The 14973-nt window shown below is 36.4% G+C and overlaps 1 protein-coding gene across 4 annotated transcripts in view; it reads right to left on the bottom strand.

Moving 5' to 3' along the window:
* Positions 1-14973, bottom strand: part of BTBD9 (BTB domain containing 9) — a 401355-nt gene that overhangs the window by 355394 nt on the left and 30988 nt on the right. For all 4 annotated transcript variants that reach the window (XR_014250710.1, XM_082412539.1, XM_082412537.1 and 1 more), the window contains 3 exons: positions 10986-11197; positions 7238-7601; positions 5895-6159 (listed from right to left, as the gene is read on the bottom strand). Coding sequence is in view for 3 of the 4 variants with exons in the window: in XM_082412537.1 (XP_082268663.1) it covers positions 5895-6159; positions 7238-7601; positions 10986-11197 (841 nt within the window). In the remaining variant the exon portion in view is untranslated. The remainder of the gene's footprint in view (positions 1-5894; positions 6160-7237; positions 7602-10985; positions 11198-14973) is intronic.

The raw sequence follows: 14973 nt of genomic DNA, 5'->3' as shown, positions 1-14973 counted from the left end.
CAAAATGAGAAGACAAAAAAACACACAGCAGATGAAGAAGCAAGGTAAAAACCCACCAGACCAAACAAATGAAGAAGAAATAGGCAGTCTACCTGAAAAAGAATTCAGGATAATGATAGTAAAGATGATCCAAAATCTTGGAAATGGAATGGAGAAAATACAAGAAATGTTTAACAAGGACCTAGAAGAACTAAAGAACAAACAAACAATGATGAACAACACAATAAATGAAATGAAAAATTCACTAGAAGGAATCAATAGCAGAATAACTGAGGCAGAAGAGCGGATAAGTGACCTGGAAGATAAAAGAGTGGAAATAACTACTGCAGAGCAGAATAAAGAAAAAAGAATGAAAAGAACTGAGGACAGTCTCAGAGACCTCTGGGACAACATTAAACTCACCAACATTCGAATTGTAGGGGTCCCAGGAGAAGAAGAGAAAAAGAAAGGGACTGAGAAAATATTTGAAGAGATCATGGTTGAAAACTTCCCTAATATGGGAAAAGAAATAGTTAATCAAGTCCAGGAAGCACAGAGAGTCCAATACAGGATAAATCCAAGGAGAAACACACCAAGACACATATTAAGCAAACTATCAAAAATTAAATATAAAGAAAACATATTAAAAGCAGCAAGGGAAAAACAACAAATAACACACAAGGGAATCCTCATAAAGTTGACAGCTGATCTTTCAGCAGTAACTCTGCAAGCCAGAAGGAGTGGCAGGACATATTTAAAGTGACAAAGGAGAAAAACCTACAACCAAGATTACTCTACCCAGCAAGGATCTCATTCAGCTTTGATGGAGAAATTAAAAACTTTACACACAAGCAAAAGCTAAGAGAATTCAGCACCACCAAACCAGCTTTACAACAAATGCTAAAGGAACTTCTCTAGGCAGGAAACACAAGAGAAGGAAAAGACCTACAATAACAAACCAAAAACAATTAAGAAAATGGGAATAGGAACCTATATATCGATAATTACTTTAAATGTAAATGGATTAAATGCTCCAACCAAAAGACACAGACTGGCTGAATGGATACAAAAACAAGACCCATATATATGCTGTCTACAAGAGACCCACTTCAGACCTAGGGACACACAGACTGAAAGTGAGGGGATAGAAAAACATATTCCATGCAAATGGAAATCAAAAGAAAGCTGGAGTAGAAATTCTCATATCAGACAAAATAGACTTTAAAATAAAGACTATTACAAGACACAAAGAAGGACACTACATAATGATCAAGGGATCGATCCAAGAAGAAGATAATAACAATTGTAAATATTTATGCACTCAACAGACGAGCACCTCAATACATAAGGCAAATACTAACAACCATAAAAGGGGAAATCGACAGTAACACAATCATAGTAGGGGACTTTAACACCCCACTTTCACCAATGGACAGATCATCCAAAATGAAAATAAATCAAGAAACACAAGCTTTAAATGATACATTAAACAAGATGGACTTAATTCATATTTATAGGACATTCCATCCAAAAACAACAGAATACACATTCCTCTCAAGTGCTCATGGAACATTCTCCAGGACAGATCATATCTTGGGTCACAAATTAAGCTTTGGTAAATTTAAGAAAATTGAAATCGTATCAAGTATCTTTTCTGACCACAACACTACGAGACTAGATATCAATTACAGGAAAAAATTTTTAAAAATACAAGCACATGTGAGGTATTCTTACCTTCAGAGCCTCCTCAGTCAAGACACAGCAGCCCCCTCTAAGCCTTTTGCCTGTCCTGTGTTGCTCCTTAAGTCTTGCTAATTTGAACTGCTCATGGGCAGTTTATTACATTCTGCTTTATACTTGATAGTAACACATATTGATTTATTTTTTTTAAATATATGTCATATGCTATTCATACTAATAGGCTTGTAAACCTATTGTATTTTTTGGAGGACTGTTTGTCTACCTCTCAAAAGTCATTAAAATATTTATATGCTTTGAAAAAAAAAAAAATACAAGCACATGGAGGCTACTTACACTACTTACAAAACACTACTTAATAACCAAGAGATCACTGAAGAAATCAAACAGAAAATCAAAAAATACCTAGAAACAAATGGCAATGAAAACACGACGACCCAAAACCTATGGGATGCAGCAAAAGCAATTCTAACAGGGAAGTTTATAGCAATACAATCCTACCTTAAGAAACAAGAAACATCTCAAATAAACAACCTAACCTTACACCTAAAGCAATTAGAGAAAGGAGAACAAAAAAACCCCAAAGTTAGCAGAAGGAAAGAAATCATAAAGATCAGATCAGAAATAAATGAAAAAGAAATGAAGGAAACGATAGCAAAGATCAATAAAACTAAAAGCTGGTTCTTTGAGAACATAAAAAAAATTGATAAACCATTAGCCAGACTCATCAAGAAAAAAAGGGAGAAGACTCAAATCAACAGAATTAGAAATGAAAAAGGAGAAGTAACAAGTGACACTGCAGAATACAAAGGATCATGAGAGATTACTACAAGCAACTCTATGCCAGTAAAACGGACAACCTGGAAGAAATGGAAAAATTCTTAGAAATGCACAACCTTCCAAGACTGAACCAGGAAGAAATAGAAAATTAGACAGACCAATCACAAGCACTGAAATTGAAATTGTGATTAAAAATCTTCCAACAAACAAAAAAGCCCAGGACCACATGGCTTCACAGGTGAATTCTATCAAACATTTAGAGAAGAGCTAACACCTATCCTTCTCAAACTCTTCCAAAATATAGCAGAGGGAGGAACACTCCCAAACTCATTCAATGAGGCCACCATCACTCTGATACCAACACCAGACAAAGATGTCACAAAGAAAGAAAACTACAGGCCGATATCACTGATGAACATAGATGCAAAAATCCTCAACAAAATACTAGCAAACAGATCCAACAGCACACTAAAGGATCATACACCATAATCAAGTGGGGTTTATCCCAAGAATGCAAGGATTCTTCAATATAGGCAAATCAGTCAATGTGATACACCATGTTAACAAATTGAAGGAGAAAAACCATATGATCATCTCAATAGATGCAGAGAAAGCTTGCCACAAAATTCAACACCCATTTATGATAAAAACCCTGTAGAAAGTAGGCACAGAAGGAACTTTTCTCAACATAATAAAGGCCATGTATGACAAACCCACAGCCAACATCATTCTCAATGGGGAAAAACTGAAACCATTTCCACTAAGATCAAGAACAAGACAGGGTTGCTCACTCTCACCACTATTATTCAACATAGTTTTGGAAGTTTTAGCCACAGCAATCAGAGAAGAAAAAGAAATAAAAGGAATCCAAATCAGAAAAGAAGTAAAGCTGTCACTCTTTGCAGATGACATGATACTATACACAGAGAATCCTAAAGATGCTACCAGAAAACTACTAGAGCTAATCAATGCATTTGGTAAAGTAGCAAGATACAAAATTAAAGCACAGAAATCTCTAGCATTCCCATACATTAATGATGAAAAATCTGAAAGTGAAATTAAGAAAACACACCCATTTACCATCGCAACAAAAAGAATAAAATATCTAGGAATAAACCTACCTAAGGAGACAAAAGACCCATATGCAGAAAATTATAAGACACTGATGAAAGAAATTAAAGATGATACATAGATAGAGAGATATACCATGTTCTTGGATTGGAAGAATCAACATTGTGAAAATGACTCTACTACCCAAAGCAATCTATAGATTCAATGCAATCCCTATCAAACTACCACTGGCATTTTTCACAGAACTAGAAAAAAAAATTTCACAATTTGTATGGAGACACAAAAGACCCCGAATAGCCAAAGCAGTCTTGAGGGAAAAAAATTGAGCTGGAGGAATCAGACTCCCTCACTTCAGACTATACTACAAAGCTACAGTAATGAAGACAGTATGGTACTGGCAAAAAACAGAAATATAGATCAATGGAACAGGATAGAAAGCCCAGAGATAAACCCACACACATATGGTCACCTTATCGTTGATACAGGAGGCAAGAATATACAGTGGAGAAAAGAGAGCCTCTTCAATAAGTGGTGCTGGGAGAACTAGACAGGTACATGTAAAAGTATGAAATTAGAACACTCCCTAACACCATACACAAAAATATACTCAAAATGGATTAAAGACCTAAATGTAAGGCCAGAAACTATAAAACTCTTAGAGGAAAACATAGGCAGAACACTCTATGACATAAATCACAGCAAGAGTCTTTTTGACCCACCTCCTAGAGAAATGGAAATAAAAACAAAAATAAACAAATGGGACCTAATGAAACTTAAAAGCTTTTGCACAGCAAAGGAAACCATAAACAAGACCAAACGACAACCCTCAGAATGGGAGAAAATATTTGCAAATGAAGCAACTGACAAAGGATTCATCTCCAAAATTTACAAGCAGCTCATGCAACTCAGTATCAAAAAAACAAACAACCCAATCCAAAAATGGGCAGAAGACCTAAACAGACATTTCTCCAAAGAAGATAAACAGATTGCCAACAAACACATGAAAGAATGCTCAACATCATTAATCATTAGAGAAATGGAAATCAAAACTACAATAAGATATCACCTCACACCAGTCAGAATGGCCATCATCAAAAAATCTACAAACAATAAATGCTGGAGAGGGTGTGGAGAAAAGGGAACCCTCTTGCACTGTTGGTGGGAACGTAAATTAATACAGCCACTATGGAGGACACTATGGAGGTTCCTTAAAAAAACTAAAAATAGAATTACCATATGACCCAGCAATCCCACTACTGGGCATATACCCAGAGAATACCATAATTCAAAAAGACACATCCACCCCAATGTTCCTTGCAGCACTATTTACAATAGCCAGGTCATGGAAGCAACCTAAATGCCCATTGACAGACGAATGGATAAAGAAGATGTGGTCCATGTATACAATGGAGTATTACTCAGCCATAAAAAGTAACGAAATTGGGTCATTTGTAGAGACGTGTATGGATCTAGAGACTGTCATATAGAGTGAAGTAAGTCATAAAGAGAAAAACAAAAATCGTATATTAACGCATATATGTGGAACCTAGAAAAATGGTACAGATGACCGGTTTGCAGGGCAGAAATAGAGACACAGATGTAGAGAAAAAACGTATGGACACCAAGAGGGGAAAGTGGCAGGCGGGGGTGTGTGTGTGATGAATTGGGAGATTGGGATTGACATATACGCACTAATACGTATAAAGGATAACTAATAAGAACCTGCTGTATAAAAAAATAAATAAAATAAAATTCAAAAAAAAGAAGTGCATTATCTTCACTTAAAATAAATAGGAAAAAAATAATGGGTTTTTATCTCAAAGGGTTATTGTGAGAATTAAATCATCATGTAGGACTGTTACTGATATATATAAGCACTTCATAAGCGTTCATTGCTATTATTTTTATTAATAAGAAAAATACCATAGAAGTATTGTAAATGCTATGCAAGTGTTACCCATTATTATTGTTATTTAGAATCTCCGTGTTCATGGCACCTAAAATAATAATAAGTATATAGCATGTACTCAATGCTGATTCGATGCAGGAAAAGAGGAAAGGAGGAAAGGTCTTAACATGAGAAAGTATCTAACTTTTGACATTCTAGGGAGCGGCTGGAGAAATTTGTCCAGGAATGGCAAGAAATACGTATTTTGTGGTCTACAGAGGCTAAGCAATCTCAGGAGGAATTAGCAGGAGAAGGAGTGGGAAAGGCATTCCACAGGAAGCAGAGCTCTGTGTTCTCAGATTGACACATACCATGTTTACCTGAACTACAGTTTTGTAGCTAGAGTTTTGTAGCTGAGCCTGTCACAGGATGCAAACAAAACTTCTTGGTGAGATTAGCCTAATAAACAGGTACTTACTGAGCATGCCTCTATAATTGAGGTCCATGTCCCGGCTCTCTGATCGAACTTTAATAGCATCCAGAATGGCATCAGGAGACAACAGTCCCGAAGGCCTCACGACATTCAGAAGTTCAGTGAGGCTCATCAGAGGCAAACGGACAGCCTGCATGATTTCAGCATGATTCTCCTTTGAATTATGCTTACACCAGTTTAACAAGGCTAGGAAAATATCTTTTTCGGGAGCTGCAAATGAATCTCTTAATACGATGTTTAAAAGTGCTGTCTGAAAAGGATAAAAAGGAAAAATTCCAGTTATTATGGAGCTCAACCATGTGCATGATCAATCAGTAAAACTTTACTAAACTGCAAGTATCACTTATATTTAAGCAATTAACTCTTCTTGACCATCTTCTTTCCTTATTCTTTGTGCCATGTACTCTCTTGCCCATTATGGTTGTGTGAATAGCCGTAGGCATCTTGTACCTAGTCTTTCCAGCACATTTGCACCCATCTTTAATAAAATAAGAAGAAAAACAGCAGTGTGAGACGCTGCCATTCCATACAGGTTCTTCAGCAGAGTTAGCATTTATGAGCCAGTAAGATGCATCTAGCGTTTAAAATTCAAGCCTTTTGTTCCACAGTATTACTGCACCACGGCACTTTTGGTTCTCAGATTTCTAAACTGACTGCCAGCAACACTGTGCGACCCTACAAGATCCTTGCCTTTGAAAATTAACTAGGACAATAAAAATCACAGTTACACTCAAATCAAGACTTGTAGCTTTTCAAATAGGTTTTCTCATTTGAAGAAGTCAGGTCCTAGGAGGAACACAGGAAGGGAAAGGAAAGACAATCACCAGGGTTGAGAGGAAGATTTGGGAAAAATAGTTTTATTCTAGCTGTTATATGGTATAAAACATTGTACAATAGTGAGTTCTGGGCCAGAAAAAAAAACCGACAAGGACTTAAAGACGTCCAATGAAAAATCAGATCTCCTTTATGAATTTTCCCCCTCATAATAAGGAATTATTAGTAATACTCTGTCAGAGAAATACAAAACCAAAAAACAGTATGCAACACCACAAAGGAGCCTATTTGACGCCATCACATTGAAAACAACCACCAGCAGCACAGTCTCTTTTGCACATAGAACTTACCTGAAGAATCTTAAAAGAAAACAGCAGCAATCTGCCTCTCTCTTATATGATCTAGAGTCTCAGTAGCCAGAGGCAGGTGGCTAGACAACCTCTTCCACACTAATGGTTTTTATTTTTTTATTCTTAGTCCACTGCCATATTTCTAACTTACAGATATAAATAAAACAGTGCATGCCTGTAAATTACTTGTAGACAATGACACACCTTAGAAAGGGAAAGGAAGCCTTCGCTTGAGAGCACCTCCTGAGCATTTCTGTCCATAAACATGCAGCACATGGAAGTTAACTTGGGAAGGGAGTAGAGACTGGCAACATCAAAAGTCATACAGACATTCTGAATGTTAAGTATGGTGCAGAGGTACTCAGAGGTAGAATCCTCCAGCTCTGGAAATCCATATTTATGAGCCAGGCTCAAAAAGTCCAGCAGCACCTCCTCCTTCTCATCTGTCAGCGTCGCCCGCCCAGTATAGATGTATTTAAGTAGCATTGTGAATGCTTCTGCAGTGGTGTCTTGGAGAGGAATTTCAGCTTCAGGCTGAGATTCTCGCATTCCACCATATAGTAATGCTCTGCACATCAGAGAAGAAACGCATGAGAAAAACTTCAAATAGCATCTGCTACAAAATTATGAAATAAAGGTTATCAACATTATAAAAAACATACATGTGTTTAATGACACAAAGATTCAGGTGAAGAAATGCATAGTAATAACTTAAAATAGTTCTCTAAAGAAAGACAAATAATTTAAAAACTATTTTGAATTAATTCTATAAACAACTGAACTAACGAATAATCCTGAGAGCTCAAGATACATAATAGACATTCATTAATTAGAAAGATGAAAGTGCTCTTTTGAGAGGAACAGTGAAATCAATATAAACCTGTTAAAGGTCAAGAAAGTAGTTTAAAAAGTAAAGCTCCAGAGGAAAAGATAATCAGATGAAAACAATTACACACAATCAGGTGCCATTCTCCCTGTCAGGCTGGCAGAAATTAAAAACCTGTTAATATTCAGCACTGCAAAAACAATGGAAAAACAGGTTTTCTCATGCACTGCTTTGAGAGTATAAATGGGTATCCCTTTTTGGAAAGGAATTTAAGTAGTATCTATTCAAATCTAAAATATGCATACCCTTCAACTCAGTAATCTCACTTTTAGGATAAAGATAAATGTATAAGATAATAGAGCAAGATAAAGATAAATGTATAAGAAGATATATTGAAACAATGGAAAAAATCTTAAATGTCCATCAAGAGGCACATGGTTGAAAAACTATGATATACACATTCTATATATATTCTATGATATACACATTCTATGCAGCCATTAGAAAGATCAAGGGAGATCAAAATATACTGTCTTGGAAAGATGTCCAGGATATAGTTGGTAAGTCAGGTTGCAGATCCCTATGTGTCACATGGAAAAGAGTGTATAACACATACTTACATCTGTATGCACACAGGTATATATAGATATATCTATTTATATTGAGGGGAAATACATATTAAACTGTTAACAGTGGTTGTCTCTAGGGAATAGGATTAGATGGCTGGAAGGGAAGGGTCTTCATCTGTCAGCTTATAAATTAAAAATGAAATTCATGATGGGATTATGGATAATTTGACTTTTCTATTTTGTCTTCCAGTATTTTTCAGATTTAAAAAAATCCCCATATTATTGCTTATCTGCTCATCTAAATAATGAAAACTAGACAATCCAGTCAGGTAGTAGATTTACATTTCTACCTCTATTACTCTAGGAGAAATAATATGAACCAACTAAAGTTTCCAATCCATCAGGAAAGAAAGGGTGGCCAGAGGAGGACTAGGGAGGAGTACAGAAAAGGAAGAGTAATGAGTGAGAAAGAAAACGTGTAAAAGTGAGAGCAAGAAAATAAGGGGACAAAAAGAGACTCCCGTGCTCCTAAGATTCTCAAGAGCAGGACTAGCATTTCAAAGTTTCCCTCCATGCTTGCCTAGAACTCCTCCCACCCTCCCCTGGACAAGCAAGACAGGACATTCTTGCTTGCCTCACAGAAATAGTTGCAACTACCCAGCAAAAGATTCATGAATATTCTGAACATACTTCCTCACTGGGTTATAGTCTGCCTAAAAACATCTGTGAAGGTTTCCATGAATCCAGAGAGCATCCAATCACAACCTTAAAATTACTAGATTAAAAGGATACCTTCCTGGGGAGATCTTGCCAAGACCTACTCCCACTCCAGTGTGATCCATGGTACTTACCTGGAGTCTCGATGTTTTAAAAGTGGTTTTGATGAGGACCCCTAGGAAGCCTAAATATGAACCCCCAACTTGTGGAAGGTTCCCTCCGGTACAGTTAGCTTGTCCTTATCTGGGAACTGATAGGCTCTATGACCACACTCATAAGGTCTCTCCTGACTGCTGACAGTTAACTTTCCTTCGCACATGAACAGTGTAAGCAATGAGAATCAGTCTAAGATAGCGTTGGTAATGACTGAGTTTAGCCTGGTGAGCCATCAGATATTATAAAGGTTCAATACCCACAAAGAGACAGCAAGAACAAGATCAATAAATGAAGGGAGCATATTCCATTCATTCAATACGATCTTCAAATTTCTAAAAGTACTTGAGTTTCTTTTAAGAATATACTGATCACCTAAAAGATACCCACCTACAGTTGTCTCAAATTATTTTTGAAAGAGGGAAGATATATAATAGTAACAAATACTAAACATAAGGCTGAAAAGTTCTAAATTAATAAAGAGTGGACTTTTACAAGACACTTTAATATAATGAATGGAAGAATGAAAAGGGAAAGAAGCACAAAAGTGTGCAGAGGACAGAGGCTGGTAACAAATAATGACAAGACCAAGGCCAGCTGCCTTGCCTTGATAGGAGCATGTTAGCTAGAACTCTTAATAGACTCCTCTCTTTTCTAAGCTCCTGGCTGTATTTACAGTGGCATTTTATATTTACAAGATGAAACATTCTAAAAATGTTTATAAAGCACTGTAAGAGTTATAGCTAAACACTAAATATTTCCAAGAAACACACTTTACTACAATATGTGTGACTCTAGGTTGGTTTTGCTGTCTCGGTTAATTCTGATTGTAAAAATCAGAATGCAGTTTTCACTAGAAGATAACTGAAATTTTATCCATGCCTTCAGCATCTCAATTTCTCGATATCAAGTTTCACAGGAAAATCCATGATTTTTTGGATATGGACTCCATGGATCTGTCAAGGATACATTATCAGTCAATAATTTAGTGATGATTCCCTTTTAACTAAGATTAGGTAAAATGTAGAGTAATTAGACCTCAGTTTAACATTTATAACCCTGGAAATTAGGGGTCTAAGTAACAAACAATAGCTATGTATACATACAAGTATGATTTTTACATTAATTAAACACATATGTTGTTTAGTTTTAGCTCTAATATAACTATGAAACTTAGTCTCAGTAAATATTTAAGTTTCCTTTACTCTGGGGTTGTCAAACTGCATGTCTTAGAGATCTGTTGGGTTACCTACAGGTCCTGGACCTCAGTAGTCTGAAACTAAGATGTATACGTGTTCACTGGCGAGTCCAGAGGTCAGTCTACCCGTACAACAAGAGGCCCATCCGCCAATAAATCAGTTTAAGTTCCATTAGCCATCAACTGTGAGGAGAGGGTGAAGGCAACAAAGACTCAGCCGCAGAAATATTGTTGAGACCCTGAAAAATGGTTGATTGGGTACAGTCTAGCCTAAGAAGCCTCCTAACCCTATGATTCTAAGATGACTCCTGAAAGGAAAAGGTGATTTTCAAAACATAACAAAAAGTTGACAAAGATTAAATTCTTATAGATGTTGAATTGAATGACTGCTAGAATTTATTGTTGTTTTGTTACATATTTTTCACAGAGTGGAAAATACCAGTGTTTTCTACAAGTGACTTCAATCTTCAAAAAGTAATATACACTTACCGAAAATATTGGCACCTTGCTGCTAAAATTACCCTGTGGGCAGGAAAACGTTTCTTTTCCACAACAAATGTGACGTCGCCATATTCTTCCCCAATCAACAAGGCACCAATATGTTCAGACAAAATGTGCACATGATCAATTTCCCCCACTGCAGTAAAGGGGCGAAGAGGGTGGCTGTTACTCATCTTGTAGAACAGATGATAGTCGTTGATCTATTATATAAAGAAGGGATGAGAGTTAGTGAGGAGAGGGGAGTACACTTCGAAAATCACATACCATAAACACAGATAAGTAAAAATGTATATTCTAAAAAAATCACAAAAGAGAGCAATTTCATCATCATTGGTATCTATATTAACCCATCTATTCTGGGAAGCAATTCAGCCTACTTCCATTAACTCCACTGTTCTCACTGCCTTATCACAATAAAAGTCAGGATCTTCAAACACTAACAGCACTTGGAGCCATCACAATCTAGAAAACTGTGTTCAAACTACAAGTCCCTTATTTCTCAGTATCTCAGGAAAAGGAAAATCAACAACCAGAAGAGCTCCTCTTTTAGCACAGATATATTTACTAAGGTGGGTATAACTAACTAGACCCAGTGGAAAACTTGTTCAGGCATAGATTTAGACCTAAATCACAAACAGAATAAACTAAATCGTAAGATTTCAAATGATTACAGAGGTTTTGGTCTGAAACCCTCTTAAATATTTTATACAAAATTATAATCTTAAGTCACAAAAATAACTTGACATGTATTAATAGAAGCTTATAGTAAGAATCCTAACCTCCCTCAAAAAAAGAATAACTCCAATATTTTTCTGAAGACTGTAACTTCCAGTCCAAACTTACACCCCTGATAGTCAGGTAGCCTGTGTTTATCAGAACATCATTATATTTAATCTCATTTCCTTGCTTTTGTATGCAATGCCTTTCTACAAACATAACTGAAAATCAAAGGGCTAAAACTTGATTAACAGCTTTGCATATTAGAAAAGGGAGTTATTTTCTTCAAAAGCTAAAAATGTTTATATTCTTAAATCTCTACTGTATTTGCAGGTAGTACTTTTCCAGGTGTAAGTAACCCAGCAAGTGGATGAGAGCCCTCACTAGCGTGCAGGTGCCTGAAGTGAAGATGTGGCTGACAACTCAGAGGTGAGCCAGCTACCCCTCTGTTGCACCAGAAACTAGAAGAAATGAGCCAGATATGCGCTCTCCACTAGACCTCCACATTTTCTTTTTGAATTTTAGAATTTTATTTATTTTCTTATACAGCAGGTTCTTACTAGTTATCCATTTTATACATATTAGTGTATATATGTCAATCCCAATCTCCCAAGACCTCCACACCTTCTTGAACTCTCCATTTTTACCAGGATTAAAGATTAAGCCACTCCTAATCTTTAAACTTCCACATGCAGGTCCGTTATCAACAAGGTATGTGAGAAATTGTCTTTATCCCCCGAGACTGCAGTGGAAGATCCTCACAGTCCAGTTTCCCCAGTTACTTGTTACTCCATGCCCACCCCCAACTGAGGAAGCAACAGCAAGGAACGTGATGTAGAGGAACATGGAGGATGAGTTAGGCAAGGAGACACCCACCCCAGGTAAGTAAACAAGCTCCTGGCTCCCTACAGTAGGAACATCAGAGGGCTAGCAGCATACTCCCCTCATTCTCAAGGCAAATCCTTCTCTTTCAACTGCAACCTGCATTCAAAAGCCCTAAAAACTGAATCATCTCCAGTCACTTGCGTGTGAAAGACCAAATTCAGCTTAAGAGGATCCATTTAGGAGTGTCAGCAGATCATGTGAAATTCAATCATCTAACATCTGACACAACAGTCTAACACAGAAGTCGGCAAACTTTCTGCAAAGGGTCAGATAGTAAATATTTTAGGCTTTACAGGCTATACAGCCTCCGTCACAACCATTCAACTCTGTAATTGGGAGCCTAAAAGCAGCCAGAGACAATAAGTAAGTTAATGAGCATGGCTTTGTTCCAATAAAACTATTTACAGAAAAGGACCGGATTTAACCCTCAGGCTATAGTTTGCCATCCCTGCTCTAACAAATGATCAAGGACTGACTGTACTCTACGCAAAGGATAAGACTGCTTTTGCTTTTTGTTTTGGTTTCTGGCTGGGTTATCCAAACGATGTTCAAAAGAGCATGGTCATTTCTTGTATCAGCCATGAAATTCTGAAAGCTACTGGTACCTGATTTCAAAATCCCATTTTCCTTCAACATGAACTCTCATTATCACTATCCAATAGTTCAATGATAGTGCCTGACTCTAAACAAAACAGATGCTTTCCCTAGCTGAAAGGACGCCATGCATACACCCACTGAATATGTTCTCTGGTATCATATTATCTTAAAATTTTATCTAGGTCATGAGTGAGACTCAAATGATTAACTAATAACTCTTGATGGACAATGATAGATTTTTGGTTAACTAGCTCAAAGGTAAATTTATAATTCTTCCACTGATACATAATAAACTTTAATACTATGTATATAAATATCTATCTTAAGTTCTCCAGATCTGAACTTCTTAATACATACAATTTCATTTTGCTAAATTTACAGTCTAATTATGCTTTTCCAACTGGAGACATAAAACAAATATTTCCGGGTATAGAAAACAGACACTTAGTATGGAATAAACACAATCTGTATGGGCATATAGAAATAATTTTAATTAGACCAGTGATTCTCAATGAGCTTGCCACACATTGGAATCACATGGGGAGCTTAAAAAAGTAAAAAAGATGCTTGAGCCCCACCCAGCAGAAATTCTGATTTAATTGGTCTGGAATGTGGAATCTCTATTCTGAAGCCATTCTTACGAGCAGCCTACAAAATAGCCACTGATTTAGACTCTGCTCTTCTAGGTTCACATCCCTTCTCAGGTGCATAAATATACAAAATATCTGCTAAGAAAATTTATTTAGGATATGATTCCATTTCTAATCTTACTGCAAAGAGGCAAACGATGCTAACAAAGTTACCAATGCTATAGCTTGTATGCAGAAAATATTTTCGCCCAATGACCAGCTTATCTATGAAGTGATAGTTTGCATCCATCCACTTGCATTTAAAAAAAGCATGTTTTAGAAACTATACATCAATAAACTTAATTAATTACTTTAATTAATAATTAATAACTTTAATAATAATCAAAGTTAACATTTTAAACCACCAAGTTTAATTTGATAAATAAAATTGAGAAAAAAATTAACGCTCATGGAGTAAAACTGTTTACTGACATGTTTCTTATGCTTTCATACTTATTATTCTGCTACTAAAGATATATGTGGTCTTTGACAAATGTTCTAACTTCCATGAGATTATTTCCATACCTGTAATGACAAAGTTATAGTACATTTTTTAAAGTTATATCTTAAAACTCTGCCACTGCCTTTTAATACCACTGTTTTGTCCTGTCATATAAAATGGACTCTCGTAACTCAGCAAATGTCTGGACCCATGACTGTGATTTATTACACAAAAGCATCAAAGGAAGATCAGCAAAGGTTATGAAAAAGCACATGGGGCTAAGTCTGGGAGAAACCAGACACAAGCTTTCAAGACTCCTCTCCCAATGGAGTTACATCGAACGTGCTAAATTCCCCCAGGAAGCTGTGAAAGCACGTTGCCAACCAGGAAGCTTTTTAGAGACTCAATACCCAGGGTGTTTAATGAGGGCTGTTCATATAGATAAGACTGAAGACATGGAGCCTAAAAATCTATCCAATACACTTATTTAATCTTAGATTTGGATAGGAGAAAGAGATACTAAGAAAATAACCTACCCCACCTGCCTAAATGTATTCCTAACCCCTGACCTCCGAATATGCCAAATCCAAACAGTTTCATGGATAGGTTTCTTCAAAACTTCAAGGATCAGATAATTAGAATGTTATTTAAACTATTCCTGTGCACATGACAAGTTTTTTGCTTCTTCCTACGGAGCCAGTATAAG

Source organism: Balaenoptera physalus, assembly GCF_965194825.1.
Source record: "Balaenoptera physalus genome assembly, chromosome: 11".
In the NCBI taxonomy this organism is placed as follows: Eukaryota; Metazoa; Chordata; class Mammalia; order Artiodactyla; family Balaenopteridae; genus Balaenoptera; species Balaenoptera physalus.
This window is presented reverse-complemented; position numbering and strand designations above follow the sequence as displayed.